This window comes from Phalacrocorax carbo, chromosome 1 (assembly GCF_963921805.1).
Source record: "Phalacrocorax carbo chromosome 1, bPhaCar2.1, whole genome shotgun sequence".
Classification (NCBI taxonomy): Eukaryota; Metazoa; Chordata; class Aves; order Suliformes; family Phalacrocoracidae; genus Phalacrocorax; species Phalacrocorax carbo.
Window position 1 is genome coordinate 1191726 of NC_087513.1, and position 27734 is coordinate 1219459.

Below are 27734 nucleotides of genomic sequence, written 5' to 3' on the forward strand. Positions count from 1 at the left end.
CACGTTGTGCAAATGAGCAGCCTGATTTTGACAAGGTGCCTGATTTAATTACATCGGCCGGGCTGCCGGCTCTCCCCAAGGTGCAGACTATTTTGCGTCTACCCGGCACCAGCTGCACACGGGGTCCCGCCGGGCAGTACCGGCGTGACGCGGGGGCCGCTCGCCCGGCACTGGTGCGCTCCACCTCCGGGAGCCGGGCCGTGGCGGCCGGCACGTGGCCGCGGCGAGGAGGCCACGCGGATGCTGCCGGGGGACGTCGTGGCGGAGCTTGAGAGCCGCAGTCACGCCGCGCCGGCACCCTGAACCCCCACCCGAACGCTCAGGGCTCCGTCCCGATGGGTTTTCGGAGCCCTGGGGGACCCCGCGTGGGAGTGGGGAGGGGGGGGTCCCACCGCCAGCGGCACCGTGCCATCCTCCTGACCTGCTTAACCCAATTTAGGAGGTTCCACCCCATAAGGCCGATTAGCAGGGACGGCGCAGCAGCGTGTTTATGCCAACCCGGCAGTGCTGCAATCCTAATTACCCTGGGGGGGGGAGGGACAGCAAATAAAATCCTCTCCCCCCTTAAAAAAAGCACTTGCTGGTTTCAGGCTTGGGGAAGAAAAACCAAACAACCAGGAAAGCGGCCTGGCACGTGGCGGCAGCTCGGCCGGCGCCGGCACAGCCCCGCGGCGCTGCCGGGGAGGAGCGGGCAGAGGCGGGATGGAGCTCAGCGGGGCTTGCCGTGCCTCAGTTTCCCCACCGGCCCCGTCGGAGCCCGGTGCGGTGCGTGCCCGGTGCGTGGCGTGCCGGGGGAGCTGACGGCTGCCGCTCGGACGAGCTTCTTGCTTCTGGGTATTTTTAGTCTTGACAAGGACGTCCGTCCATCCGTCCACCCACCCAGGGCTGCCGTGCTGCCGGTGCAGCCCTTGGCCCACCCGCTTCCCTCCACCGCCATTGCTCATCATCCTCCTCCTCCCCGCCGAGCGCCTCGTGCCGTGCGTGGGGGGGGCTCTGTGTCGGCCGTGGGGAGCCTGTGCCAGGTCCCCGTCACCCCCGGAGCCGCGATCCTCCTCCTCCTCCCGCTGCCTTCTGCCCCGCGGGGAGGGCAGGTACCCCCAGAGACCCCCCGCAGCCACAGTCTGGAGACACGGGTGGCACTGGCAGGCTCCCACGGTGGCCTGGGGAGGGGGACACCCACGCCGGGGTGGGGAGCAGCCAAATTTTTCCGCACCCCGGGAGGCTGAGGGTCTATTTTTAACCCAGCAGCTCCGGCTGCTGCTGACTCACCGGCCAGGTGAAGCCAGTGGGACGGTGACTAACCCACCCCGGCTCGTTTTGGGTTGGGGCTGGCAGCGGCCGCGGTGCTGCCGGCGATGCTCCGGGAGGATCGATGCCTCACGGCCCTGCGCTCGGCTAATCCGGCAGCAGCGGGACCCCCACGCCAGGGTGCCCACCCCAGCCCCGGTGGGCGATGCGGGGGGGGTTATCTCCCTCTCAGCACCCCGGCAGTGCCGTGGTGGCCGCCGCACCCGTCGCGGCAGGAGCCGCCCGGTCCTGCGGGACTGCCGGAAAATTGCCCCGTGCGTGGAATTTCTCGAAATCCAATGTGGGTTTTTTTGATGAATCAAGCCTTAAATTACCGGTCGTTAAATCTGCGCGCCAGCGTATCGCCCCGCTCCCGAGAGCACCGGTCCGAGGCGGCGTTACGGCACGCTGCCGCCGCAAACCCACCGGGCTGCAAAACAACAACGAAAATAACCCCCCACCCGTCCGCAGCACCGGAGCCAAAAGTATCCGCAGCGATAAGAATAATTAAGGGGACCCCCACGTCGGGTTGGGTGCCGAGCGGCTGGGACCCCGCGCCGCCGCAACGGCCGCTGGCACGGCTGCCCGTGGCACGGTGCCGGTGACACCGGGGCGGGGACCCCCTCTCTGGGGGTGCCACCGTGGAGCCCCGCGCAACGCCCAAGGGGTGGATGCCCCGCGCTCGGTGCTGGCAGGAGGCTCCGCTGACCCTCCCACGTGTCCCACCGCGTCCCCGAGCCGCAGCGGGGAGCGTCGCCCCCACCCCAGTGCCACCGCCGCGGGGGGTTCTCGGCAGCTGCTGTGACATTTGCTTTTTTCCCTCAAACTGCGTATACTTATTTAGTAAATATTTGCCTTTTCCCAAGCAAGGCAGCTAATTACCGAGCTGCTCTTACCGAAACCCGCCGCTGCCATGTGCCGGCACGGCAAGAAAAGGCCCCGGCACCGGGTCACCATCCCCCGCCGCCAGCCGAGCACCCCAACCCCGCACCCACCCCAGCCGGGGGAACCAGCAGGGACCCCCCGGCCGCAGCGGTGCCGGGGATGCGCCGTGGGGTGCCCCACAGGGCTCTTGGGGTGCCGGCAAAGCCACCGGCACCCTCTGGCACGTGCCAGCGTAGAGGCCGGTCCCTGCCGAGGAGGTTGCCATAGAAATTATCCTTAACAAGCCTATAGGTTTTAATCACGGGATGCTGCAGCTGCGCGGCCCCCGCTCCCCGCCGGGGTGTTTTCCTCATTAAACCTGCCGGGATGGGGAACCCGCCGTGGGGCAGCCGTGGGGCAGCCGTGGGGCGGTTTGCAGGGGGTACCCGGACGCTGGCGGGGTTCGGCGTGGGGCACCCCCGGCCCTGCCAGCCCCCCGCAGCCCTGCCCGCTGCCGCCTGTGCCGGGGGCCGGCGTGCCCTTGCCGGCCGGGCTGGCTGTCGCTGAGCGGCAAAGCATCTCCGGCAGCTGAAATCTCCCGTTTCCCCCCCAAAAAAAGCGCGAGGGGTGGGCGGCGGGCGGATGGCGTGTGTGCGAGGGGGGGCCCCGTGCCTGGCATCGCCGCCGGAGCCGCCAATGAAAGGCTTTTATATTCCTGTCGCTCCGTTTTTCGCATGGCTCTGCGAAGCCGGTGACGAAGGCATTCGCACGGGGCTGCCTGCAAATACCCACCCGCCCTCAGCCGGACGGCTGGACGGCCGTCTGTCCCTCGCCTGGCAGTGGCGGCTTTCCCCTCTGTCCCTGCAGCCCATGACCTCCGCTCCCGGCCCCCTGCCCGCTCTGCCGGCCCCCTGCCCGCTCTGCCAGACCCCTGCCCGCGGAGACGGTGGGAGACTCGGGCGGGAAAGTTTCCCAGCGCTGGGAGCAGGGACCGGCCAGCTCCGGTGCTGTGGCCCTGCCCCGGCCTCCCCCGAGCATGCTGCGGCCCCCCGAGCACACTGCGGCCCCTCTACCCCATCGCACTGCAGCCCCCAAGCATGGTGCAGGCTCCCCGAGCACGCTGCGGCCCCCCAGGCACGCTGCAGCCCCTCTACCCCATTGCACTGCAGCCCCCTGAGCACGCTGCAGCCCCTCTACCCCATTGCACTGCAGCCCCCTGAGCATGCTGCAGCCCCGCTCCCCCATCACACTGCAGCCCCCTAAGCACAGTGCAGGCCCCTGAGCACACTGCAGCCTCCCCCGAGCACACTGCAGCCCCCCAAGCATGCTGCGGCCCCTCTACCCCATCACACTGCAGCCCCTCCAAGCACAGCATAGCCCCCCCGAGCATGCTGCAGGCCCTCTACCGCATCGCACTGCAGCCCCCGAGCAAGCTGCAGCTCCTCTGCCCCATTGCACTGCAGCCCCCGAGCATGCTGCAGGCCCTTGATAGCACTGCAGCCCCCGATGGCATTGCAACCCCTCACACTGGTCACACTGCAGCCCCCCTGTTCACGCTGCAGCCCGCCACCCCACCGCATTGCAACCCCTCGCACTGATCCCACCACAGCCCCCCAATTGCCCTGCAGCCCCTCTGCTCGGACCGCGGCCCCCTTACGCTGGTCGCGCTGCAACCCCCCATTGCATCACACCGTGGCCCCTCGCATCGATCGCACTGCAACACCCCTGATCACGCTGCAACCCCCCGGATCACCCCACAGACCCCTGATCATGCTGCAACCCCCCGGATCACCCCACAGACCCCTGATCATGCTGCAACCCCCCGGATCACCCCACAGACCCCTGATCACGCTGCAACCCCCCGGATCACCCCACAGACCCCTGATCACGCTGCAACCCCCCGGATCACCCCACAGACCCCTGATCATGCTGCAACCCCTCCGTCGCATCATCCCGCAGCCCCCCGTCTCCCCGCAGCCCCCCGCTGGTCCCGCACATGCCCTGGCCACCCGCAGCCCCTCCATGCCCGCCGCAGAGCCCCCCCCACACCCCCCACGCTCCCCTCCAGCCATTTTTGATAGCAGCAGGAAGGTGATTGACTCGGGCGCTCTAATTTAAGGCTAAAATTAAAGCAAAGTGCTTAAATAAAAATCAAGGTGTCACTTCAAGCCCTTCATCCCCTCCTGCCTCGCTGCCGAACTAAAGGCTCGCGTGGGATGTTTGCCCGGCCGGAGGCTGGCGCGGCGAGGAGGAGGAGGAGGAGTGCGGAGGTGCCGGCGGGGAGGAAGGCCCCCCCCAGCAAAGCCGGGGCTGGGTGGGAGAGCTCAGCCCGCCGTGAGGAAGAGGAGAGCGGTGTTTGCATTGGCAGATCAGCCGGAGTGATACAAGCCGGTAATAAAGAGAAAACCAGACATATGTTTTGATAGAAACCTTCCCGGATTTCGCCAAAAAAAAAAAAAAAAACCCAACCAAAAACCCCAAAGCTTAAAAGAAAAAAATCCCTTAAAATCCCGACGTGAAGCTCCCGCCGCGATAACCGCGACAGCGCTGCGGCGGCTGGGCGCTGCGCGGCGGCTCGGTCCCGGTGAAGCGGGGTGCTGGGGGGGGTCTCCTCCCCTCGGCATCCCCGGGCTGGGCGATGGGGTCCCCCGGGGGGCGCCGGTTCCGTCGCCGGTGCCGGAGGGAGCCCGCGGCCGCAGCGACGGCACAAGGGTGGCCCCGGGGCCGCCGGCGGGCACCGTCACCCCGCGCTGCCGCAAGGGCTGGGGTGGGGGGGTGGGGGGTGGCACCTCGGGGACCCCGCTGCCCCCCCCCCCGGGGGTCCCCGCCTCCCCGCCACCAGCACGCGGGGCACCCCACGTCCCTGCCGCCAGCGCCCGGGGGTCCCCGCGGAGGCGGGGGTGAGCTCGCGTGGTTGGGGGTCCCCGTGTCCCGGCGCAGCCCAGGGACCCCGCGGAGTCGGGGGGTCCCGGTGGAGCCGGGGGGTCCCGGTGTCCCCACCGCGGTGCCGGGGCCGGCCTCCGTCCCCCTGCCCCTGCCCGACCATCTTGGAGCGCCGGGTCCCGCTGCCGGTGATTCATCCCCGGCGTTACCCTCCCTGCTCGGCGCCCGCTCCCGCCTTTAATGGCGAATTAAGGTTTTCCAGCCATAAATCAGAGGGGTAACAACCCTGCCCCCCCGCCCCCACCCCCACCACAACCCCTGGGGGGGGTCCCGGGGGTGGGGGAGGGGATGCACCGGCATCTCCACCCGGGTGCCCGCCGCGATGCCGGGGGTCCCGGCGCAGCCGCTCGGATGCCCACAACTCGGGGGGGGGGGCCCAAAGCTCCTCACCCCCCCCACCCAAGCACATTTCCCCCTCCCCCGCCCCCAATTCGCGTCGCCCCCCGCCTCCTCCCTCCACTTGCCTCCCCGCTTCCCCCTCCGCGATTTTTTTTTTTCTTTTTTTGGAAGCTTTTTACTGCTGGAAAGACCAAAAAAAAAAAGAAAAAAGGCAGCAACAGAAACCCTTTCAGGCCGCTGCCTGCCGGGGTGGGGGGTCGTGGCAGCAGCCCCCCCCCTCGCAACCCGCCGCTTTAACCCCTCAGGGACACGGCATTACAAATTTTGAACAATATTTATTAAAATACAAAAATACACTTGTTTTTTTTTTTATGGTTTTTTTTTTGTTGGTTTTTGTTTTTTTTTTTTAGTCGTCGTGGTGGTTCGTTCGGGTCTCAGAGTACAGTCAGACCGTTCCGGCGTTTATATAGAGAGATATAGATATAGAGAGAACTTCCCGACGCCCCCCACCCCCCCCACCACGCCCCCCCACCCCCAACCCCAATTTTAGTTCAGATTTGACACCCTCCGGTAAATTTTAAAGCTAAAATAAGAAATTAAAGTAGTTCCAGTGCCCGAGCGGCCGGGGAGGACCCCCCCACCACTGGCTGGCCCTGCCTGTCCCCCCCCTCCCGGACCGCCCCCCCTTGGGAACCCCCACGAGGCACTTGTTGTCCCCGCTGGGACCCCCCCCCTCGGCGGCCACCTCGGATGCTGGTGGCCCCCCCCGGCCCCCTCCCATCGCCAGGCCGAGCCCCCCGAGCCCTTAAATTCTCCTGACACCCCCTCCCTATTCCATGAGAAGCCCTTGGGGTGGACTTGGGGGGGGGGGGGAACACCCCCAATCCTCACCCCCACCTAGGGAAGGGAAATGGGGGGGGTGGGGGAAAAAAATACACCACCCCCCCCCCAGAAGAAATAAAAATAAAGGACTAAAAACCGCAGCGTGTCGCTGAAGGTGGTCTACAATCATATGTCAGGTCTCCCAGCGGGGGGGGGAGGCCCCCCCGGCCCCCCAGGAGCCTTAGCCCTCTGCCGCCGGTGCCCGGTGCGGCGGCGCACGCCGGGGCCTGCAGGATGTGGTGCAGTGTGGAAAGGGGGCGCGGAGCAGAGCGGGGGGCACCCGCTCCTCGCCCCCCGCCCGCCGCCGCACCGGCCCCCCCCACGCACGCCCAGCACCCCACCCGCCCGGCGGCTCGGTGGGGGTTTTTTTCCCCCCCCCTCCCCTTTTCTTGGGTTTTGTTAATTTGTTTTTTGCTTTAATACATTGCAGGTGTCCATCCCCGGCCCACGGGCTGCACCCCACCGCCCCCCCCACCCCCCCCCCCCCAAAAAAAAAAAACCCCAAAATTAATTTCTTTATTGCATTTGGAAGATTTTGGCACAGCGCGGCGGCTCGGACCGCCGTCCCGCTCCCTGCTCCGCTTCGAAGCCGGCGCGGCCGGTGAAGGCGACACGCGGCCCAAGGGCAAGCGCCGTGGGACGGGGGTCCGGCCGCATCCTGCCCCCTCCCCCCCAAACCCTCCCTTCCCCCCCCAGCCCCCCCCCCCCCAAAAAAAAAAACAACCCCAAACCTAAAATCCCACCCCACCGGGCTTCTCTCTGCGCTCCCCGCTACGGCGTCTCCCCCGCGCCGCGCTTGCACCGCGCTGCACCGCGCACGGGGCCCTGCCACGCCGCCGCCGCCGCTCCGGTTTCGGCAAAATCGGATTTATTTTCCTGTTTGTTTGTTTTTGTTTTCTCTCCCTCTTTTTAAATAGAACTTGCGAGTTAGAAAATAGTTTTTGTGGTTGGTTTGTGGGGGTTTTTTGTTGGGTTTTTTTTTTTTTTGTATTTTTTTTTTTTAATTTTAATATAATCTGCTTCTCTTATCGGCCCATAGATTTAATATATAAGCATGTACAAGAAAAAAAAGTCTCTCCCCCGCTCTGTACAAAAGTTGCTGTCTATATATATATAATTTTTTTTCCTCCTTTTTTTTTTGTGGTTTTTTTTTTTTTTGTTCTGGTTTTGTGCATTCTATTGCATTTGTAATTTCGGGGGGAGGGGGAAAAAAGCAAAAAGCCCCAAAAAAAAGTCATATCTGGGTTTCCTGTACTTTCTCCTTGGTGTGGGTCTGAATTATATAGGGTTCAGAGAGGGTGGTCCCGGGGGGGTGCAGAGAGTTCCCCAAGCTGTTCTCTGTCCAGTGGGCCCCGTGTGCCGGTTTGTAGGTGTTGTAGTTAATGTGGTCGTGAATGGCGGGCAGCACGACTGCCCCCTCACCTGATACGCCGGCGGGAGCCGCCGCCGCCGCCGCCGCCGCCGGCGGGATGTCCTCGTCCACCTGGATGATCTCGACCGTCCGGGCGGCCGTCACGGTGCTGCGTTGCTGGTGTCGCTTGCGGAGTTTGTAGAAGACGATGAGCATGGCCGCGGCCAAGAGCGTCACCGCCACGAAGCAACCGATGATGATCTTGGTGGTCTTCATCACCTCGTCCAGGCTGGTTTGCATCTTGTCGCCGGAGTCGGCGGTGGGTACCGCCACCTGCTTGGGCGTCCGCGTGGTCTGGACCAGGACGGTGGTGGTGGTGGTGTACGCCGGCTGGTAGCCCGTCGACGTGGTGGGCACGGGCTTGGTGAACTTGGGGGAGATGTCCTCCGGGGAGATCTCGGTGGTCTCCACCGTGACGGTGGTGAAGAAGCTGTAGTTGGAGGTGTTGAGCTCGGCCGTGCTCACGTTGAGGTAGGCCGAGGCGTTGGAGTTCCCCGCCACGTTGGTCACCATGCAGGTGTAAACCCCGGTGTCCGTCAACAAGACGTGGGAGAAGTTCAAGGTGCCGTCGTTGAGGACGGTGATGCGCGGGTGGCTGGACGCGTGGCTCAGGACCGTCCCGTTAGGCAGCAACCACCTAACGGAGGACATGGAAGGAGTTCGACACTTGAGCTCGGCCACCCGCCCCTCGGAGATGTTGAGGTCCATGGGGGCGTCCATGATGAAGGGCGCCGAGCACTGGAAGGAGGTCTGGTCCACCTCCACCAGGAACCTGCCCCGCATGTGCAGGGGGGCATGGCAGCGCCCGCAGCAGGTGGAGTTGGTGGGGATGTACTCCCGCAACCACCACGACAGCCAGAGGATGTCGCAGTCGCAGTCCCAGGGGTTGTGGTGCAGGTGGAGCTCCACCAGGTACCGCAGCGGGGCGAAGAGGTCGTGGGGCAGGGAGGAGAGGTTGTTGTGGGCCAGGTTGAGCTCCACCAGCGCCGTCAGGTCGTCGAAGGCGTTGCGTTCGATCAGGTTGATCTGCGAGTTCATAATCCAGAGCTTTTTGAGGGACTTGAGCCCGTGGAAGGAGCCCGGTTTGATCTCGGGGAAGTTATTGCCCGACATCTCCAGCTCCTCCAGCCCCACCAAGGGCGTCAGGTTGGGCATGTCCTTAATGTTGCACATCCCCAGGTTGAGGTACTTGAGGTTGTACAACCCCTCGAAAGCCCCCTCGGAGATGTACTCCAGCTTCTTCAGCTCGCCCAGGTCCAGGCGCATGAGGGAGGGCACCCGGTTGAAGGCGTACGAGGGGATGCTCTCGATGGGGTTGTTCCTCAACCACAGCTCCCGCAGCTTGGAGAGGTACTCGAAGGCCCCGCTGGGGATGACGGTCAACCAGTTGTCGAAGAGCTCCAGGGTGTTGAGGCTGGCCAGCCCATTGAAAGCCCCCACCTCGATCTGCCGGATGGCGTTCCTGCCCAACTGCAGGACCTCCAGGTGATGCAGGTGGCGGAAAGTATCCGCCTGGATCATCTGGATGTTGTTCTCCATGAGGTTGAGGTACCGGGTGTTGGAGGGGATGCCGGCGGGGACCTCGGTGAGGCTGCGACGGGTGCAGACCACCTTGCTGAACTGGTTACTGCAGGAGCAAACGGAGGGGCAGCTCTGGGGTCCGGGGGAGGCGGCGGCGACGTATAGGATCCACGCGTGTACGGTCAGGTAGGAGACCAGGGCAGCTCTCCAGGCGCGGCGGCGGCGGTGGTGGTGCACAGTTACCTGCCACAAGAGCTTCATGATGTGGCACGTTCATCGTTCACCATCGTCTGGGGATGTCGGCGTGAAAAGGAGAACCGGCTCAGGGCCCCCCCCCTCTCCCGGCTCCGACAAGCTGGGCCCGGCTGGCCGGAGTTGGGGGGGGGGGGGTCGCGGTGCTGGGGTGAGGGGGGGGGGCCGCGGATGGAGGGGGGGGAAGGAAAAATGAAAATTTAGCCCAAAAAAAAGCGCGATAATAGATGCCGGTGGGGGAGTGGGGTGAGGGGGGGAGAGGAAACAGGCGCCCCCCCTCCCGGCCGAGCCCCCCTCTCCAGCCGTACCTACCTGGGGAAGGGGCGGGGGGGCGCTCCGGGGGTGCTCGGCGCCGCGCAAGGGGGGAGCGGGGCCGGGGCGGGGGGGGCCGGCTCCGGGAAAAAAAAAGACAAAATGGCTCCTGGAGGCTGCGGTGCAAAGGGGGGGGGGGTTGGGGGGTGGGGGGGCGGGGGGGGGCGGCCCGGCTAAGCGGGGGCCCGGCAGCCCCCCGCCGCGGCGAGCCCCGCCGCCCGAGCCTCGCACCTCCGCCCGTGGGGCCGCCCCCCCGGCCGGCCCGGCATGGCGGGACCCCCGCCCGCGGGGGCGGCGCGGGAGGGGGGCGGCCGGGAGAAAAGGGGAAAAATTGGGGGGAAAAAAATTCAAAAATTAAAAATTGAAAAAAAAAAAATGGAAAAAGGAAAAAGGAAAAAAGAGAAACTGAACGAAAATGAAAAAAATAAGGAAAATTAAAATGGGGAAAACGGCGCAAAGCAAATGAAAAGGAAAAAATTAGAAAATAAAACGGGGAAAAAAAAGATTTAAAGGAAACAAAAATTCAAAAAAAAATTAAAAAAATAGCTATCGGAAAATAAATAAATAAATAGCCGAGAGCCCCCGGAGGAGAGGAAAAACCCCCGGTCCGAGAGGGGAAAGGCCAAGGGGGGGCCGGGGGGGGGGAGCCCCGCCGCGCCGCCCGCGGGAGCCGCTCGCCGTTCCCGCCCGGTCGGTCGGGGGGGGGGGGGGGGAGGTGTGCGGGGGGCGGGGGGGGGGGCGGGGGTCCCGTTCACCCTCCCGCGTCTCCTTCCCGCGTGGGTCGCGTCCGGCTCTCAGCGCTGGGCGCCGCGGGGCGGCGGGGGGGCGTCCCGGGGCGGGGGGGTGGCGGCGGGGGGCATCCCGCGGAGCTGGGGGGCGCGGGGGGCGCGGGCGGTGCGGGGAGCAGCCGCGCAGGCGGCTCTCGCATCCTTTTGTCCTTCAGCGGGAGCGCGGAGGGATTGCTGACGCATCCTGCCGGCAGCCCGGCGGCGGGGGGGTGCGGAGCGCTCCGACACCCCCCGAACCCCCGCCCCACACCCCCCCCGCCCCCCCCCCCGCCGCCCACCACGCTCCGGAGGGGCCCCACCGGCCCCGCTCCCCCGGTGCGGCGGCCGCGGCTATTTTCGGTCTCGCTGCTCCGGGAGGAAGATGCGGGATGGGCTTCTTCCTCCTCCTCCTCCTCCTCCTCCTCCCTCTTCCTCCTCCCTCCTCCTCCTCCTCCCTGCCCGCAGCCCCGCTCCGGGGGACCGCGCTGGGGATACTGGGGGGGGTTCAGAGCGAAGCCCCCACCGCCGACCGCGGGGTGAGGACGGACGGACGGACGCGGCGCTAATGGAGCAGCTCGGCGGCTTTAAGGTGATTGGGGGGGGGGGACGCGGCTCCGTCCGTGGCTGGTGGCCCCCCCTTCTCCCCCCCTCCCCCCCCCGCAGCGCAGGATGCGGTGCCCAACCGAGCAGGGGGCCGCGGACCCCCCCGCCCCTCCCCCAAACCCCGGCCTCAAGGCTGAGACCGGACACAAGCTGGGACACTGATGGGGGCCGAGCCCGGCTCCGCAGCAGCAGAAAGGGGAGGGGGGGCTGCCTGCTTTTTGGGGGTACGGGCTAGGGGGGGGTTCGTCTGCCTCCGTCGCCACCTCGGGCCCCCCCAACCCCGGCCGCTGCAGGGTGGCCCAAGGCGGGTGGATAATTAGCGCCGGCCAGGTAACGAACCCCCGCGATTGTGGGGTGGGGTGGGGGGGGCCCATGGGTGCCATCACCGGGGCGGCCCTCCCCACAACGCTGCGAGGTGGGTGACACTCCCAGTGCGCATCAGCATGGGGTCGGGGGGAAGACGGAGCAGGAGCTGGGGTTGCTGCGGGGCGAGCTGTGCCCCCCCACCCTGGACCCCCCCCCAATGTGGTTTTGCACCCCCCGTGGAGCCGCTGGCGGCCGGGGGCTTCGCCGGCAGCACCGAAGCGTCCCAAGCGGCAGCGTCGGGGTTTAATTAATAAAAGAAAATGAGGACGTGGGTTGGGGGGGGCCGGGGGCGCCCCCGGTGCAGCACCCAGCTTGGCTCCCCCCCCACCGGGGCTGAGGACCCAGCAGGATGCGTCCCTGCGGGATGTGGGGACCACAGGGCCACCAGCAGCGTCGGGGGTCTCACAGGCTCCCTGAGATGGGGGGTGGTCCCCAGGGTGCTGAGGGAGGGGGGAGGGTGCCCCGGCCCCCCCAGGCTGGCAGTGAGGAGGTGCCTGAGGTGGGGGTTCAGGGTGAGGCGATGGGGGGACCCAGGAGCTTGTTTCCTTGCGGAGGGGAGGTTAAAATGCACCCCAACCTTATGTGGATTCTCTGGTGTCTGATCGAAGGAGCCCCCACTGGGTGGGGGTCCCTGTGCAGGATTTTGGGGTCTGTGGGGCGCCTGCCCCTGTGTCAAGATGAAGTGGGGTGGGATGGGGAAGGGGGGCTATGGGACGGGGATGCGCCAACAGCACCCACCCAGACCCCCTGCTCCCTCACCGTACCCTCCGGTGGCACGTGAAGCCGTCACCAGTGGGTGCCCGCAGCTGGCCGGGCACCTCCGTGGGGCTGGCGGGTGCTCAGGGTGGCCCCGTGGGGACACGGTGTGCGGCAGCACCCCCGGGGACACGCTCCTGTCCTTGCTCCCTGCGGGGTGCCCGGTCCCACCTGGGGGTCCCAGTCCTGGGTGCTGGTGGCACATCCCCAGGCGCCGCAGGGCCCGATGGCCTCGTCTACCCCCGGCGTGGGTCCCGCGTGGGTCCCCCATGTCCCCCCCGGACAGGGAGCACCGGTTGCGTCCCCGTCCCTGCCGAAGCAAAGCTCTTACGGCGCGTCCGTTACCGTCCCGCTCGTCCCTTCGCGGTGACCCTCCGGCCATGGGGCGGCACAGGGACGCCTTTACCGCGGCGTCGCGGGGTGTCCCACCTCACGCGCGTGGGGTGCTGCTCCCCCGGCGACCCCCTCGGCCAGAGGCGCACCCCTGGGGCTGGCGGGTGACCGGGGCGGGGGGCGGGGGGGGCCTCATCCTGCCCCACGGCGTGCCAGCAGCACCGGGCCGTGCCGCGCACGTGCCGTGGCAGGTGCCGTGCCGGGGGGCCCGTGCGGTGGAAGGGAAGAAGGACGCTGCGAGGCTTCTTGAAGCGACGGGGAAAGGTTGGGACGGGATTGATGAGCTTCGGGGTGGGAAAACAGCTCCGTGTCCGGCAACGCCGGCGCCAGACACGATTAACCGCGCGGAAGGCTACGGCGGGGTAATCAAATGATGGCACCGTGGCACCTGTAAAGCAGCGCGAGGGCCCATCCATCTCCCGCTCGCCAAACCTCGCCTCTCCTCCGACCCCGGCGGGGAGCGGCACGGCCGGTGCCTTCGGCCACGCTCCCGGCCCCGGCGTGGGCCGTCCCGGCGGCCCCGAGGGCCACGGGCCAAACGCCGCCCGGTGCTGCGGCTCCGGCGACTGGAAGGGGCTGCGGGAAGATGAGGACCCTCTGCCCGTCCCCGGCAGGTCGGCGGCGCCGAGCCGCCCACCCAGCGCCGCTCCGCAGCTGGCCGCCGGCCCCGCTGCAGCTCCGGGCGTGCGGCGGCTGCCAGCCAGGCGGGTGCAATGAGCAACCGGCCCTTGACGAGGGATCGATGGCGGAGGGATGCGGCCGGTGCTCCGGGTGGCGGAGCGGAGGTCGGTGCAGCGCCGGGAGGCCTCGCGGTGCTGCGGCACCGGGGGGGTGAGGGGGGGTGGGGGTCGGTGCTCACCGGAGCAAGCAGATGCTCCCCGTGCCGTGCACGCGGTCGCTTGTGCTTTGCTCGCGCGCGTGCGCTTGTGCCCGCGTGTTCGCCCCGTGCGTGTGAGAGCTCGGGCGCCCGCTGCGCGCACCCATGGGTGCCCCGGCTCCGCCAGCACCCGGTGCACCGTGAGCGGTTTGGGAAGGGGCTGCCCGGGGCGGGGGGTGGGGGGTCCGGTTTGGCCGGGGCCGAGGCGTGCGGTGCCGCACTGGCTGCGCGGTGTCCCGCTGCCGTTCGGTCCGGCTGCCGCTAGATGGAAACGCAGCTTCGTGCCAGAGGCCGCGGCGGAGCCTTGCTCCGGGCGTTACGGTCCGGGGGTCGGGGGCACGGCCCCGGCGAAGGCCACAGCCTGGGGACACGGCACCGCTGCCCGGCCTCGCACCCGGCACCCACCGCGGTACCGGGCGAACAGATTTCTGGGTTGCTGGCAATGGTGCTGCTCGCCCAGGAGCCCACCGGCGTCGGGCGCAGCCCCTCGGGCACAGCGTGGCACACCGGAGGGGTCCGGCTCACCGGGGGGCTCCGGGCTCCCTCCTCTTCCTCGCTGGCAGGGTGGTGATCGGCATGCCGGGTGCGTGCGGGGAGCCCTGGCCCGCTGCCGCCCCGCGGGTGCTCTCAAAGGGGCTTTATGTGTGCTGAAGCTCCGGGGCTCGGCCGGCCCCCCACCCCATGGCTGGTACCCCCCCCGGGGGGACAGACCCTTTTTGGGGTGTGCTTCATGCCAGGGCTCAGCAGGGTGGGCCTGGGGGGGGGGGAGGCAGCGGACCCCCACCCCGTGCTGGACATGGCACGTCCCATGGGCTCCATCTGCAGCAGCTCCTGCGCGCCCACCCCCAAAGCGCAGGGGGGCTGCAGCCCCCCGGTTTCAGGGACAGGGGGAGCGCCAGGGGGCACCACGCTTGTCCCCAGCCCGGGTGACGCAGTTGTCCCCTGTGGCCCCCCACTGCTGGTGCCTGGGTTTGGCATCGGGCGGGGAGGGTCGCTGCCTGGGGACTGCATTGGGGGTCTCGGCAGTGCCCGTGCCCCCCTCCCCGTGCAGCCGCCCCCCTGTCACCCGCACACCCCGTGAGATGCCGGCTGACGCCACGCGCTTTGCAAGGAGCATTATTTTGCAAAACCCACTGGTTTTGGGGGCTTTAACTCCCATTATGGGTTTAACAGAGGTCACCGGCCTGCCCCGAGCTGCCGAGGCGCTAACGGGTGCCACTGGGAAGGGGGACCCCAGTGGGTTTGTCACGGGGTGGTGGGGGGCACCCACCGGGAAGGGAGACGTGGGGGTCTCTGGGGGTCCTCGCCCATCCCCGGCTCAGAGCAGGGCACCCTGCAGAGGTGCTGGGTGTTGTCACTGAATTTGGGGGCAGACACTGCCCCACGTCACGAGGGGGGACCCCGGAGGTCGCGGGGGCTGTGGCAGCATGCTGTTGGGGTGCCCAGGGGTGTGCAGGGTGCTTGGGGGTGCCCGGGGGATGCGCCCTGACCCCGGAGCATCCCGATAAACCTCCGTGCAGCTGCGGTGGCGCAGAGCTGCTCTTCCCCTGCTCCCAGCTGGCACCCCGGCAGGGCCGGCAGCCCCCCCGGCAGCCCCCCCGGCATCCCACCCAGCAGCCCCCCCGGCAGCCCCCCGGCAGCCCCCCCGGCAGCCCACGGCGTGACGGAGGGTCAGAGCCCAGGGCCAGGCGATGGAAATAACCCGCTGGCCTCGGAGGTGCCAGTGAAAGACGTCGCAGGGCCCCCACGGCCTGGCAGGGCGGCGGGGTGCGAGCGTGCGAGGCGGCAGAGCTGCCTGCAGTGGCCGGTTTGCACGCCCCGGCCTGCCCTCACTGGCTTGCACGCCCTGGTTTGCACACTCCGGTTTGCTCTCTCTGGTTTGTCCACGCGGGTTTCCTCTCAGGTTTGCTCTTACTCGTTTGCACACTCCAGTTTCTCGCCTGGTTTCCCTGCTCTGGTTTGCACACTGAGGTTTGCTCTCAGGTTTGCTCTTGGCTTTGCTCTCTCTGGTTTGCACACTCCGGATTCCCCGCTCTGGTTTGCACACTGTGTTTTTTTCTCTGGTTTCCCTGCTCTGGTTCGCACACTCGGGTTTGCTCTCCGGTTTGCACACTCCGGATTCCCCGCTCTGGTTTGCACACTCCAGTTTACTCTCCAGTTTGCCCACTCTGGTTTGCACACTCCAGTTTGCTCTCCGGTTTGCACGCTCCGGTTTTTTCTCTGGTTTCCCTGCTCTGGTTCGCACACTCGGGTTTGCTCTCCGGTTTGCACACTCCGGTTTCCCCGCTCTGGTTTGCACACTCCAGCTTACTCTCCAGTTTGCCCACTCAGGTTTACACACTCCAGATTGCGCTCTCGGGTTTGCACACTCCAGTTTGCTCTCTGGTTTCCCCACTCAGGTTTGCACACCAGTTTGCTCTAGGGTTTGCTCTCCGGCTTGCACACTCGGGTTTGCGCTCTCCAGTTTGGACACTCCAGTTTACTCCCCGGTTTGCACACTTGGTGGTGCCGTGCAAGCGCCGGCCCCTTCCCGTGGCAGGCAGAGGCCGCAGGACGGGGCACCGGCAGCGCCACGGCACAGGCAGTGCCCGTACCACGGGTGCTCCAGCAGCGCCGGGCCGGGGGCGCAGGCTCCTGGCACCCCCCCGGGGGCGGGCAGGGCGCGGGCAGGGAGCTCGAGGCGAGGAGGTGCCGTGTTCCTGCCCGCGTCCCACGCACCGTCCTGCCCTCGTGTCCTCTGGGTTCCCTTCCCTGGGCATGGCCGGGAGCAGAGCGGGGTGCCAAGGGTTAGAGCTGGGTGCCCAGGGATCAGAGCTGGGTGCCCAGGGATCAGAGCAGGGTGCTCAGGGATCAGAGCAGGGTGCTCAGGGATCAGAGCAGGGTGCTCAGGGATCAGAGCTGGGTGCCCAGGGATCAGAGCTGCGTGCTCAGGGAGCAGAGCAGGGTGCTCAGGGATCAGATCTGGGTGCCCAGGGAGCAGAGCTGGTGCAGCCCAGGGAGCAGATCTGGGTGCCCAGGGATCAGAGCTGGGTGCTCAGGGATCAGAGCAGGGTGCTCAGGGATCAGAGCTGGGTGCCAAGGGTTAGAGCTGGGTGCCCAGGGATCAGAGCTGGGTGCTCAGGGATCAGAGCTGGGTGCTCAGGGATCAGAGCTGGGTGCCCAGGGAGCAGATCTGGGTGCCCAGGGATCAGAGCTGGTTGGCCAGGGATCAGAGCTGGGTGCCCAGATATCAGAGCTGGGTGCTCAGAGATCAGATCTGGGTGCTCAGGGATCAGAGCTGGGTGCCCAGGGATCAGATCTGGGTGCCAGGGATCAGAGCTGGTTGGCCAGGGATCAGAGCTGGGTGCTCAGGGATCAGAGCTGGGTGCCAAGGGTTAGAGCTGGGTGCCCAGGGATCAGAGCTGGGTGCTCAGGGATCAGAGCTGGGTGCCCAGGGATCAGATCTGGGTGCCAGGGATCAGAGCTGGGTGCCCAGGGATCAGAGCTGGGTGCCCAGGGATCAGAGCTGGGTGCTCAGGGAGCAGAGCTGGGTGCCCAGGGATCAGAGCTGGGTGCCCAGGGAGCAGATCTGGGTGCCAGGGATCAGATCTGGGTGACCAGGGATCAGATCTGGGTGCTCAGGGATCAGAGCTGGGTGCCCAGGGATCAGAGCAGGGTGCTCAGGGATCAGATCTGGGTGACCAGGGAGCAGATCTGGGTGCTCAGGGATCAGAGCTGGGTGCCCAGGGATCAGAGCTGGGTGCCCAGGGATCAGAGCTGGGTGCCCAGGGAGCAGATCTGGGTGACCAGGGAGCAGATCTGGGTGCTCAGGGATCAGAGCTGGGTGCTCAGGGAGCAGAGCTGGGTGCCCAGGGATCAGAGCAGGGTGCTCAGGGATCAGAGCTGGGTGCCCAGGGATCAGAGCAGGGTGCCCAGGGATCAGATCTGGGTGCCCAGGGATCAGAGCTGGGTGCCCAGGGAGCAGATCTGGGTGCTCAGGGATCAGAGCTGGGTGCTCAGGGATCAGAGCAGGGTGCCCAGGGATCAGAGCAGGGTGCTCAGGGATCAGAGCTGGGTGCCCAGGGATCAGAGCAGGGTGCTCAGGGATCAGATCTGGGTGCCCAGGGATCAGAGCTGGGTGCTCAGGGATCAGAGCTGGGTGCCCAGGGAGCAGATCTGGGTGCCCAGGGAGCAGATCTGACAGCCTGGGGAGCAGATCTGGGTGCCAGGGATCAGATCTGGGTGCTCAGGGATCAGATCTGGGTGCCCAGGGAGCAGAGCTGGTGCAGCCCAGGGAGCAGATCTGGGTGCCCAGGGAGCAGAGCTGGTGCAGCCCAGGGAGCAGATCTGGGTGCCCATGGGGATCTGGGTGCCCAGGGAACGGATCTGGATACCCAGGGAGCAGAGCTGGGTGCCTGGGGAGCAGATCTGGGTGACCAGATATCAGAGCTGGGTGACCAGGGATCAGATCTGGGTGCTCAGGGAGCAGATCTGGGTGCCAGGGATCAGATCTGGGTGCCAGGGATCAGATCTGGGTGCTCAGGGAGCAGATCTGGGTGCCAGGGATCAGATCTGGGTGACCAGGGAGCAGAGCTGGGTGACCAGGGATCAGATCTGGGTGACCAGGGAGCAGAGCTGGGTGACCAGGGATCAGATCTGGGTGCTCAGGGAGCAGATCTGGGTGCCAGGGATCAGATCTGGGTGACCAGGGAGCAGAGCTGGGTGCCAGGGAGCAGATCTGGGTGCTCAGGGATCAGAGCTGGGTGACCAGGGAGCAGAGCTGGGTGCCAGGGAGCAGATCTGACAGCCTGGGGAGCAGATCAGGGTGCCCGTGGGGATCTGGGTGCCCATGGATCAGCTCCGTGTGCCGTGGAGGAGAGCAGTGGGGACCCCGCCTGCCAGACCCCACGCCGGGCTGCCTTTTGGCCGGGCCCCCACTGGTCAAACGCCGCTGTTACCCAGCCATTCATTTGCTTGCTGCCGGCTGGCGCGGCGGGGGGGACACGACGAGCGCTGGGGGGGGCGAGGCGGGGTGGGGGTGGGCGCATCCTGCCCGCTGCCGAGGGCGCGGAGGGCTGACGTCCCTCCCCGCCGGGGGCACCCGCAGGTGGAGGTGGAGGTGGAGAGCATGGACAAGGCGGGGAACTTCATCGGCTGGCTGCACATCGAGGGCCTCAACCTCTCGGTGGCCCTGGTGGAACACGCTCTCTCCAAGGTCCACTTCACCGCCGAGCGCAGCCCCTACTACAAGGCGCTGCTGGCCGCCGAGGAGGCCGCCAAGCAGAAGAAGGAGAAGGTGAGAGCGGGCAGGACCGTCCCCGAGGGGTGTCCCCACCTTGAGGGGTGTCCCCACCCCGAGGGACATCCCCATCCCAAGGCACATCAAGGGTGCTGGGGGCCAGGGATGCTCCGGCGGCTCGGTACCGGCACGGCCACCCTCCCCGCTCCGCTCCCGGCCGCTCGCCGGTGGCATCGTGCGTGGCCACGGGGTCCCCTGGCCAATGTGTGCGTGTCCCCCCCACCCCTGCTGATGCCAGGTGTGGTCCCACTACGAGGAGACCCCGGCGGAGGAGGTGGTGCCGGTGCTGGAGGAGAAGGAGCGCACGGCCAACTACAAGCCTGTCTTCGTGACGGAGATCACCGACGACCTCCACTTCTACGTGCAGGACGTAGAGACGGGTATGGGGGGGGGGCTGGGGTCCCCCCCTTCCCTCCCACCCCCCAAACCCACCCTGTGGGTCTCACCCCACCCCTGCGATGTCATTTGGCTGCTTTAAGGGAACGGGGAAGGGGATGGGGGAGGGCTCATCCCTGGACCCCCAGCCTGGCACAGCACCGGCTCCGAATCCCACCCACCTCCCAGCCATGCCCGTGCCATCGTGGGTGCCCACCCGGCGGGCGTGCAGCACCCTGGGGACCCCCCACCCCCCCGCACTGTGTCCCTGAGGTGAAATTGTAAGGCATCAGCACCCGCTGAATTATTAACACCACAAATACTGACGGCGCCGCACCGCCGGCACCCATGGGTGTTCCGCCACCCGCAGGCGCGAGGGGGGGCCGGGGTGAGGAGGCTCGGTTTCGGTGGGTGGCCCCAAAAACCCCACGTTTCCCGGGTTAACCCGGGTGCTGGATCGGGCCCCCCCGCCCCGCAGGCGCCCAGCTGGAGAAGCTGATGGAGAACATGCGCGCCGAGGTGGGCAGCCACCCGCCCGTGGAGGGCTCCTACGCCCCGCGCCGCGGAGACGTCTGCATCGCCAAGTTCGTCGACGGAGAGTGGTGAGGCGGGGGTCCCGCTCCCCACCCCCCTGCACACACGTGGGGGGCGTTGCCCTGCGATCAGGGGCGTTTTGGGGTGACCGTCATCCCCCCCCTCCCCGCCCCCCCAGGTACCGGGCCCGGGTGGAGAAGGTGGAGTCGGCCGCCAAAGTCCATATCTTCTACATTGACTACGGCAACGTGAGTGCTCGCCGCGGCGGGGGCACCCCGGGGTGCCGGCCGGAGCCCCCCGGTGCGGGTGGGGGGGCTGGCTGTGACCCCCCCCAGGTGCCAAGCTGGTCCCAGGGGCAGCATCGTGCCCCTGGGACCAGGGGGCTTGGGATGCACGGCCATCTGTCTGGCCGTCTGGCCGTCCCTGCGGCTGGGTGCTGGTGTTTTCCTCCCTCCAGGAGGCACCACAGAGCCCATCACGGGGTGCCTGGTACCTTTGGGGGCCCTCCCAACGCCATCACAGGGTGCTCAGCACCCCTGGGTGCCCTCCCAACCCTGCCATCGGGGAGCTTATCATGGGTGATTGTCACCCTTGGGTGCCCTCCCAGCCCCAGTGCCAGGGACCCCATCATGGGTTGCCCAGCACCCTTGGGTGCCCTCCCAGACCCAGTGCCAGGGACCCCATCATGGGTTGCCCAGCACCCTTGGGCGCCCTCCTAACCCTGGCACCGGGGAGCCCGTCACAGGGTGCCCAGCACCCTTGGGTGCCCTCCCAGACCCAGTGCCAGGGACCCCATCATGGGTTGCCCAGCACCCTTGGGCGCCCTCCTAACCCTGGCACCGGGGAGCCCGTCACAGGGTGCCCAGCACCCTTGGGTGCCCTCCCAGACCCAGTGCCAGGGACCCCATCATGGGGTGCCCAGCACCCTTGGGCGCCCTCCCAACCCTGGCACCGGGGAGCCCGTCACAGGGTGCCCAGCACCCTTGGGCGCCCTCCCAGCCCCCTCTCTGCGCCCGCAGAAGGAGACGCTGCCCGCCACGCGCCTGGCCGCTCTGCCCCCCGCCTTCAGCACCCGCATCCTGCCGGCGCAGGCCACCGAGTACAAGTTCGCCTTCATCCAGGTGCCCCAGGACGTAAGTACGGGGCGGGGGGGGCGCCTGGGGAAGTGGGGGGGGGGGGGGGCTCCGGGTCCCCGGCGGGACCGCGGGGTCCGACGCCGCCCGGTGCCGCAGGACGACGCGCGGGCGGACGCGGTGGACAGCGTGGTACGGGACATCCAGAACACCCAGTGCCTGCTCAACGTGGAGCACCTGGGGCCCGGCTGCCCCCACGTCACCCTCCAGTTCGCCGACTCCAAGAGCGACGTGGGGCTGGGGCTGGTCAAGGAGGGGCTGGTCATGGTGGAGGTGCGCAAGGAGAAGCAGTTCCAGAAAGTGGTAGGTGCTGCTGGGTGCTGCTGGGTGCTGGGGAGGGGGTCCCTGCCGTGCTGCTGGTGGGTGCAGCAGGGCGGGCTCTGCCCTGCGGGCGACCGAGCTGTGAGCCATCGACCCCCGGATCATCTGATGCCACATCGATCTGGGCTCGGTGCCTGTGCCGGGGGGGTCAAGGGAAAAGGGGTGGGGGGACCCCCGAAGTGCTGGGCACCCCCACCCGGATGCCTGGGTTCCCTCTTGGGGGTCGAGCTGGGCAGGGGTCCCACCTCCCCACCCGCAATGGGGACCCCTTCCGCCACCCTAAGGTGCAGGTAATGGGTGCTACGGCGGGGGTCCCACCCGCCATGGCTGGGCAGACCCTGCTGGGGGTCCCTGGGGTTGCGCCGCCCCACACCCCACCCCCCCAAGCTCCCCCGGGGGGCAGGGGAGGGGGCGTGGGGTCACCCCCAGCCTCTGTCCCCGCAGATCACCGAGTACCTGAACGCCCAGGAGACGGCCAAGAGCGCCCGGGTGAGTGGGGGGGGGGGGGCGGCGGGAGCGGGGGCCAGGGGGCCCCTTGTCTGCCAGGGTGACAGATGCAGCCCCCTTGGGTGGGGGGCGGGGGTGTGGTACCCCCCTATCGCCGGGGTGATCCTGGAGGCAGCCCCCCCATCTCTGGGGTGATGCTGGGTGCGGTACCCCCATCTCCAGGAGGATCCTGGCTGCAGCCCCCCCCAATCTCTGGGGAAGATGCCTGGTGCAGCCCCCTTGTTGGTGGGGGTGCTGGATGTGGTACCCCCCCCCCATCTCTAGGGGAGTTGCTTAATGCAGCCCCCCCCCATCTCTGGGGTGACGCTGGGTGTGGTACCCCCATCTCCGGGGGGATCCTGGATGGAGCCCCCCCCCCCCGTCTCCAGGGTGGCACTGGGTGTGGTACCCCCATCTCCGAGGGGATCCTGGATAGCCCCCAGCTCCGGGGGGGCGCCGGCTGCCCCCCATCCCGTGCCCTCTCTTGCAGCTCAACCTCTGGCGCTACGGCGATTTCCGAGCCGACGACGCGGACGAATTTGGCTACAGCCGCTAAGGGATGCTTCGGGGCCCGCGTCCCCCACCCCCGCCGCCACCACACTAACGTCCCGCGTGTCCCCCCCACCCCAGCCCGTCCTGTCCCATCCCACCCTCCCCCACCCCCGGGGGGCCGGGGCAGCCGAGGAGGGGGGGGTCGCAGCTCCGTGCCCCGGGGATGCCGGGCTTGGGGGGGCGGCCCTGGCCCCCCCCCCACCCCCTGCCTTGGTCCGACTGACAGCTGGATGTGCCCCCCCCGCCCTGCCCGCAGCCAGTGCCGCCCCCCCGGCCTGTATTTAAAGCTTCGGAGGCCCAATAAAAGTAGTCAAGCGTCCGCCACCTCTCCCTGATGGGGGGGGTCCCCCCTCCATGGTGGTGTCACACCCCACCCCACCCACACCCCTCCCCCCCCATTTGCCTCGTCCACAGGGGCCAAAACTGCACCCCCACGTCTGGGGAGGGGGAGATGCTCTGGGCACAGGCACCCCCCTCCCTGTGGGGGGGGGGCTGCATGGGGGGGGGGGCCCCGAAGCCATCCCAGGAGCAGGGAGGGCTCATCCGGCCCCGGTGAACTCGGTGCTGGCTGGGGTGGGGGAGAGGGGGGGCTGCCCCTGGGGCTACGGCAGCGGGGCAGGGTCCGGGCCAAGCCCCTCCTGCAGCCCTGGGTCTCAATGCAGGGTCCCACACCTGGGACCCAACCCTGGGACCCCCCACACCTGGGACCTCCCAAAACTGGGACCTCCAACCCCAGGACCCCCCAACCCTGGGACCCAACCCCTGGGACCCCCTACCCCAGGACCTCCAACCCTGGGAACCCTCCAACCCGGGGACCCCAGCCCTGGGATGCCCAACTCAGGGACCCCCAATCCTCGGACCCCCCCAAACCTGGGACCCCAAACCAGGGTCCCACCCCGGGACACCAACCCTGGGACCCCCCAAACCTGGGCCCCCAACCCTGGGTCCCACCCATGGGGCTCAACCGCAGGTCCCAAAAGTGCCCCCGGCCCTGACCCTGAACCCCCCAAGACCCACCCACGGGCCTCAGCCCCCACCTCCCAGCCCTGGGCCCCAGCCCTGCCCCCAGCACCCCCCAACCCGAGCCAGGCAAGGGGGGGGCGGCAGCGCCCCCAAAGAAGCCCCCTGGGCTCCCACCGCTGCCAAGACTGTAGCAATGCCAAGCGTGTGTCCGTCTGTCTGTGGGGACACCGGTGGATGGCACCCACGTGGTGGGTGATGGTGGGGTCGGTGTGGGGAGACCCCACCCCCGGCAGCGACGCCCCCGCTCCTGGGGAGCTCGTTACTGGGCCGCGCTGATTTACTTTGATCCCAGTGCGGGGGGGGGGGGGGGGGGGGGGGCGTTAGTGCAATAATTAACAGCAGCAAAACGGTCATAATTAAAGGAAGAGTAGGTGGGGGTGGGGCCAGCAGGGCTGTGGGGTGGGGAGGGGGCTTTGAGGGTCCCTGGGGGTCTCTGGCTGGATCGGGAGGGGCTTTGGTGGTCCCTGGGGGTCCCTGGCTGTACCTGGGGGATGCCAGGGGACTCTGGGGTGTAACTGAGGTCCTGAGAGTCTCGGGGGGGATCCTTGAGGGTCATGCTATGGTGTCCCTGGGGGACTCTGGGGACACCCCCCTCCAAGGGCTACTTCAGGAGTCTTCGGGGTTCCATGGGATGCCCTGCGGCTCCAGCCAGCCTGGGCGCCCATATGCCCACGGGGGGACCCCCTCGAGGTCCTGTTCCCTGGGGAGACTTCCCTGCCTGTACCCTCCATGACAGGGCCCCATGTCCCCAGTGCCACCAGTTAGGAGACACCAGACCCATCCCAGCACAGCCCCATCCCAGCACAGCCCGTCCCGACACAGCCCCGTCCCGGCACAGCCCCGTCCCAGCACAGCCCGTCCCAGCACAGCCCCGTCCCAGCACAGCCCGTCCCAGCACAGCCCATCCCAGCACAGCCCGTCCCAGCACAGCCCGTCCCGGCACAGCCCGTCCCAGCACAGCCCCGTCCCAGCACAGCCCCGTCCCGGCACAGCCCGTCCCAGCACAGGCCCGTCCCAGCACAGCCCCGTCCCAGCACAGCCCCGTCCCGGCACAGCCCCGTCCCAGCACAGCCCATCCCGGCACAGCCCCGTCCCAGCACAGCCCCGTCCCAGCACAGCCCCATCCCAGCACAGCCCCATCCCAGCACAGCCCCCTCCCAGCACAGCCCCGTCCCGGCACAGCCCCGTCCCGGCACAGCCCATCCCGGCACAGCCCCGTCCCAGCACAGCCCCGTCCCAGCACAGCCCCATCCCAGCACAGCCCCATCCCAGCACAGCCCCGTCCCGGCACAGCCCCGTCCCAGCACAGCCCCGTCCCGGCACAGCCCCGTCCCAGCACAGCCCGTCCCAGCACAGCCCATCCCGGCACAGCCCCGTCCCAGCACAGCCCCGTCCCAGCACAGCCCCATCCCAGCACAGCCCCATCCCAGCACAGCCCCGTCCCGGCACAGCCCCGTCCCAGCACAGCCCCGTCCCGGCACAGCCCCGTCCCAGCACAGCCCATCCCGGCACAGCCCCGTCCCGGCACAGCCCATCCCAGCACAGCCCCGTCCCGGCACAGCCCCGTCCCAGCACAGCCCCGTCCCGGCACAGCCCCGTCCCAGCACAGCCCATCCCAGCACAGCCCATCCCGGCACAGCCCCGTCCCAGCACAGCCCCGTCCCGGCACAGCCCCGTCCCAGCACAGCCCATCCCAGCACAGCCCATCCCAGCACAGCCCCGTCCCGGCACAGCCCCGTCCCAGCACAGCCCATCCCAGCACAGCCCATCCCAGCACAGCCCCGTCCCGCAACAGCCCGTCCCAGCACAGCCCCGTCCCGGCACAGCCCCGTCCCAGCACAGCCCGTCCCGGCACAGCCCCGTCCCGGCACAGCCCGTCCCGACACAGCCCATCCCAGCACAGCCCCGTCCCGGCACAGCCCGTCCCGGCACAGCCCCGTCCCAGCACAGCCCGTCCCAGCACAGCCCCGTCCCGGCACAGCCCCGTCCCAGCACAGCCCATCCCAGCACAGCCCCGTCCCAGCACAGCCCATCCCAGCACAGCCCCGTCCCGGCACAGCCCGTCCCGGCACAGCCCGTCCCAGCACAGCCCGTCCCAGCACAGCCCATCCCAGCACAGCCCGTCCCGGCACAGCCCCGTCCCGGCACAGCCCCGTCCCGGCACAGCCCATCCCAGCACAGCCCCGTCCCGGCACAGCCCCGTCCCAGCACAGCCCGTCCCGGCACAGCACGTCCCAGCACAGCCCGTCCCAGCACAGCCCATTCCAGCACAGCCCCGTCCCGGCACAGCCCGTCCCAGCACAGCCCCGTCCCAGCACAGCCCCATCCCAGCACAGCCCGTCCCAGCACAGCCCATCCCAGCACAGCCCGTCCCAGCACAGCCCCGTACCGGCACAGCCCCGTCCCAGCACAGCCCCGTCCCAGCACAGCCCGTCCCAGCACAGCCCCGTCCCAGCACAGCCCCGTCCCAGCACAGCCCATCCCGGCACAGCCCCGTCCCGGCACATCCCCGTCCCAGCACAGCCCCCTCCCAGCACAGCCCCCTCCCAGCACAGCCCCATCCCAGCACAGCCCCGTCCCGGCACAGCCCATCCCGGCACAGCCCCGTCCCAGCACAGCCCCGTCCCGGCACAGCCCGTCCCGGCACAGCCCCATCCCAGCACAGCCCCATCCCAGCACAGCCCCGTCCCAGCACAGCCCCGTCCCAGCACAGCCCCATCCCAGCACAGCCCCGTCCCGGCACAGCCCCGTCCCGGCACAGCCCGTCCCGGTACAGCCCATCCCAGCACAGCCCCGTCCCAGCACAGCCCATCCCAGCACAGCCCCGTCCCGGCACAGCCCATCCCGGCACAGCCCCGTCCCAGCACAGCCCATCCCAGCACAGCCCGTCCCAGCACAGCCCCATCCCAGCACAACCCCGTCCCGGCACAGCCCCATCCCAGCACAGCCCATCCCAGCACAGCCCGTCCCAGCACAGCCCCGTCCCGGCACAGCCCCATCCCAGCACAGCCCGTCCCAGCACAGCCCCGTCCCAGCACAGCCCATCCCAGCACAGCCCCGTCCCAGCACAGCCCATCCCAGCACAGCCCCGTCCCGGCACAGCCCCGTCCCAGCACAGCCCATCCCAGCACAGCCCCGTCCCAGCACAGCCCCGTCCCGGCACAGCCCCGTCCCGGCACAGCCCCGTCCCAGCACAGCCCATCCCAGCACAGCCCGTCCCAGCACAGCCCGTCCCGGCACAGCCCCGTCTCAGCACAGCCCGTCCCGGCACAGCCCCATCCCAGCACAGCCCGATCCCAGCACAGCCCGTCCCAGCACAGCCCGTCCCAGCACAGCCCATCCCAGCACAGCCCATCCCAGCACAGCCCATCCCAGCACAGCCCGTCCCAGCACAGCCCGTCCCAGCACAGCCCATCCCAGCACAGCCCATCCCAGCACAGCTCATCCCAGCACAGCCCATCCCAGCACAGCCCGTCCCAGCACAGCCCATCCCGACACAGCCCATCCCAGCACAGCCCGTCCCAGCACAGCCCATCCCGACACAGCCCATCCCAGCACAGCCCATCCCAGCACAGCCCATCCCAGCACAGCCCCGTCCCGGCACAGCCCATCCCAGCACAGCCCGTCCCGGCACAGCCCCGTCCCAGCACAGCCCATCCCGACACAGCCCGTCCCAGCACAGCCCCGTCCCAGCACAGCCCCGTCCCAGCACAGCCCGTCCCAGCACAGCCCCGTCCCGGCACAGCCCCGTCCCAGCACAGCCCGTCCCGGCACAGCCCGTCCCAGCACAGCCCGTCCCGGCACAGCCCCGTCCCAGCACAGCCGCATCCCAGCACAGCCCGTCCCAGCACAGCCCATCCCAGCACAGCCCATCCCAGCACAGCCCATCCCAGCACAGCCCATCCCAGCACAGCCCCGTCCCAGCACAGCCCATCCCAGCACAGCCCCGTCCCAGCACAGCCCATCCCAGCACAGCCCATCCCAGCACAGCCCCGTCCCAGCACAGCCCATCCCAGCACAGCCCCGTCCCAGCACAGCCGCATCCCAGCACAGCCCGTCCCAGCACAGCCCATCCCAGCACAGCCCATCCCAGCACAGCCCATCCCAGCACAGCCCATCCCAGCACAGCCCCGTCCCAGCACAGCCCATCCCAGCACAGCCCCGTCCCAGCACAGCCCATCCCAGCACAGCCCATCCCAGCACAGCCCCGTCCCGGCACAGCCCCGTCCCAGCACAGCCCGTCCCAGCACAGCCCCGTCCCGGCACAGCCCCGTCCCAGCACAGCCCGTCCCGACACAGCCCATCCCAGCACAGCCCGTCCCGGCACAGCCCCGTCCCAGCACAGCCCCATCCCAGCACAGCCCCATCCCAGCACAGCCCCGTCCCAGCACAGCCCCGTCCCAGCACAGCCCCATCCCAGCACAGCCCCGTCCCGGCACAGCCCCCTCCCAGCACAGCC

At 68.3% G+C, this 27734-nt stretch overlaps 2 protein-coding genes across 2 annotated transcripts in view; one reads left to right on the top strand and one right to left on the bottom strand.

Annotated features, from left to right (window-relative positions):
- Positions 1-22571, top strand: part of SND1 (staphylococcal nuclease and tudor domain containing 1) — a 148529-nt gene extending 125958 nt beyond the window's left edge. The window contains exons 17-24 of the mRNA XM_064441520.1: positions 18660-18848; positions 19090-19231; positions 19705-19828; positions 19939-20008; positions 20780-20893; positions 20993-21196; positions 21659-21703; positions 22191-22571. Of these exons, the coding sequence (XP_064297590.1) occupies positions 18660-18848; positions 19090-19231; positions 19705-19828; positions 19939-20008; positions 20780-20893; positions 20993-21196; positions 21659-21703; positions 22191-22256 (954 nt within the window). The 3' untranslated portion in view covers positions 22257-22571. The remainder of the gene's footprint in view (positions 1-18659; positions 18849-19089; positions 19232-19704; positions 19829-19938; positions 20009-20779; positions 20894-20992; positions 21197-21658; positions 21704-22190) is intronic.
- Positions 7031-9645, bottom strand: LRRC4 (leucine rich repeat containing 4). Its single transcript, XM_009508644.2, has one exon. It carries the CDS (start codon positions 9506-9508, stop codon positions 7550-7552), a length of 1959 nt encoding a protein of 652 aa, XP_009506939.2. The 5' UTR covers positions 9509-9645; the 3' UTR covers positions 7031-7549.
- Positions 22572-27734: the final 5163 nt, after the last annotated feature.

Coding starts and splice junctions, on each gene's coding strand:
- LRRC4 (XM_009508644.2), bottom strand. CDS start 9,508: ATGAAGCTCTTGTGGCAGGTAACTGTGCACCACCACCGCCGCCGCCGC.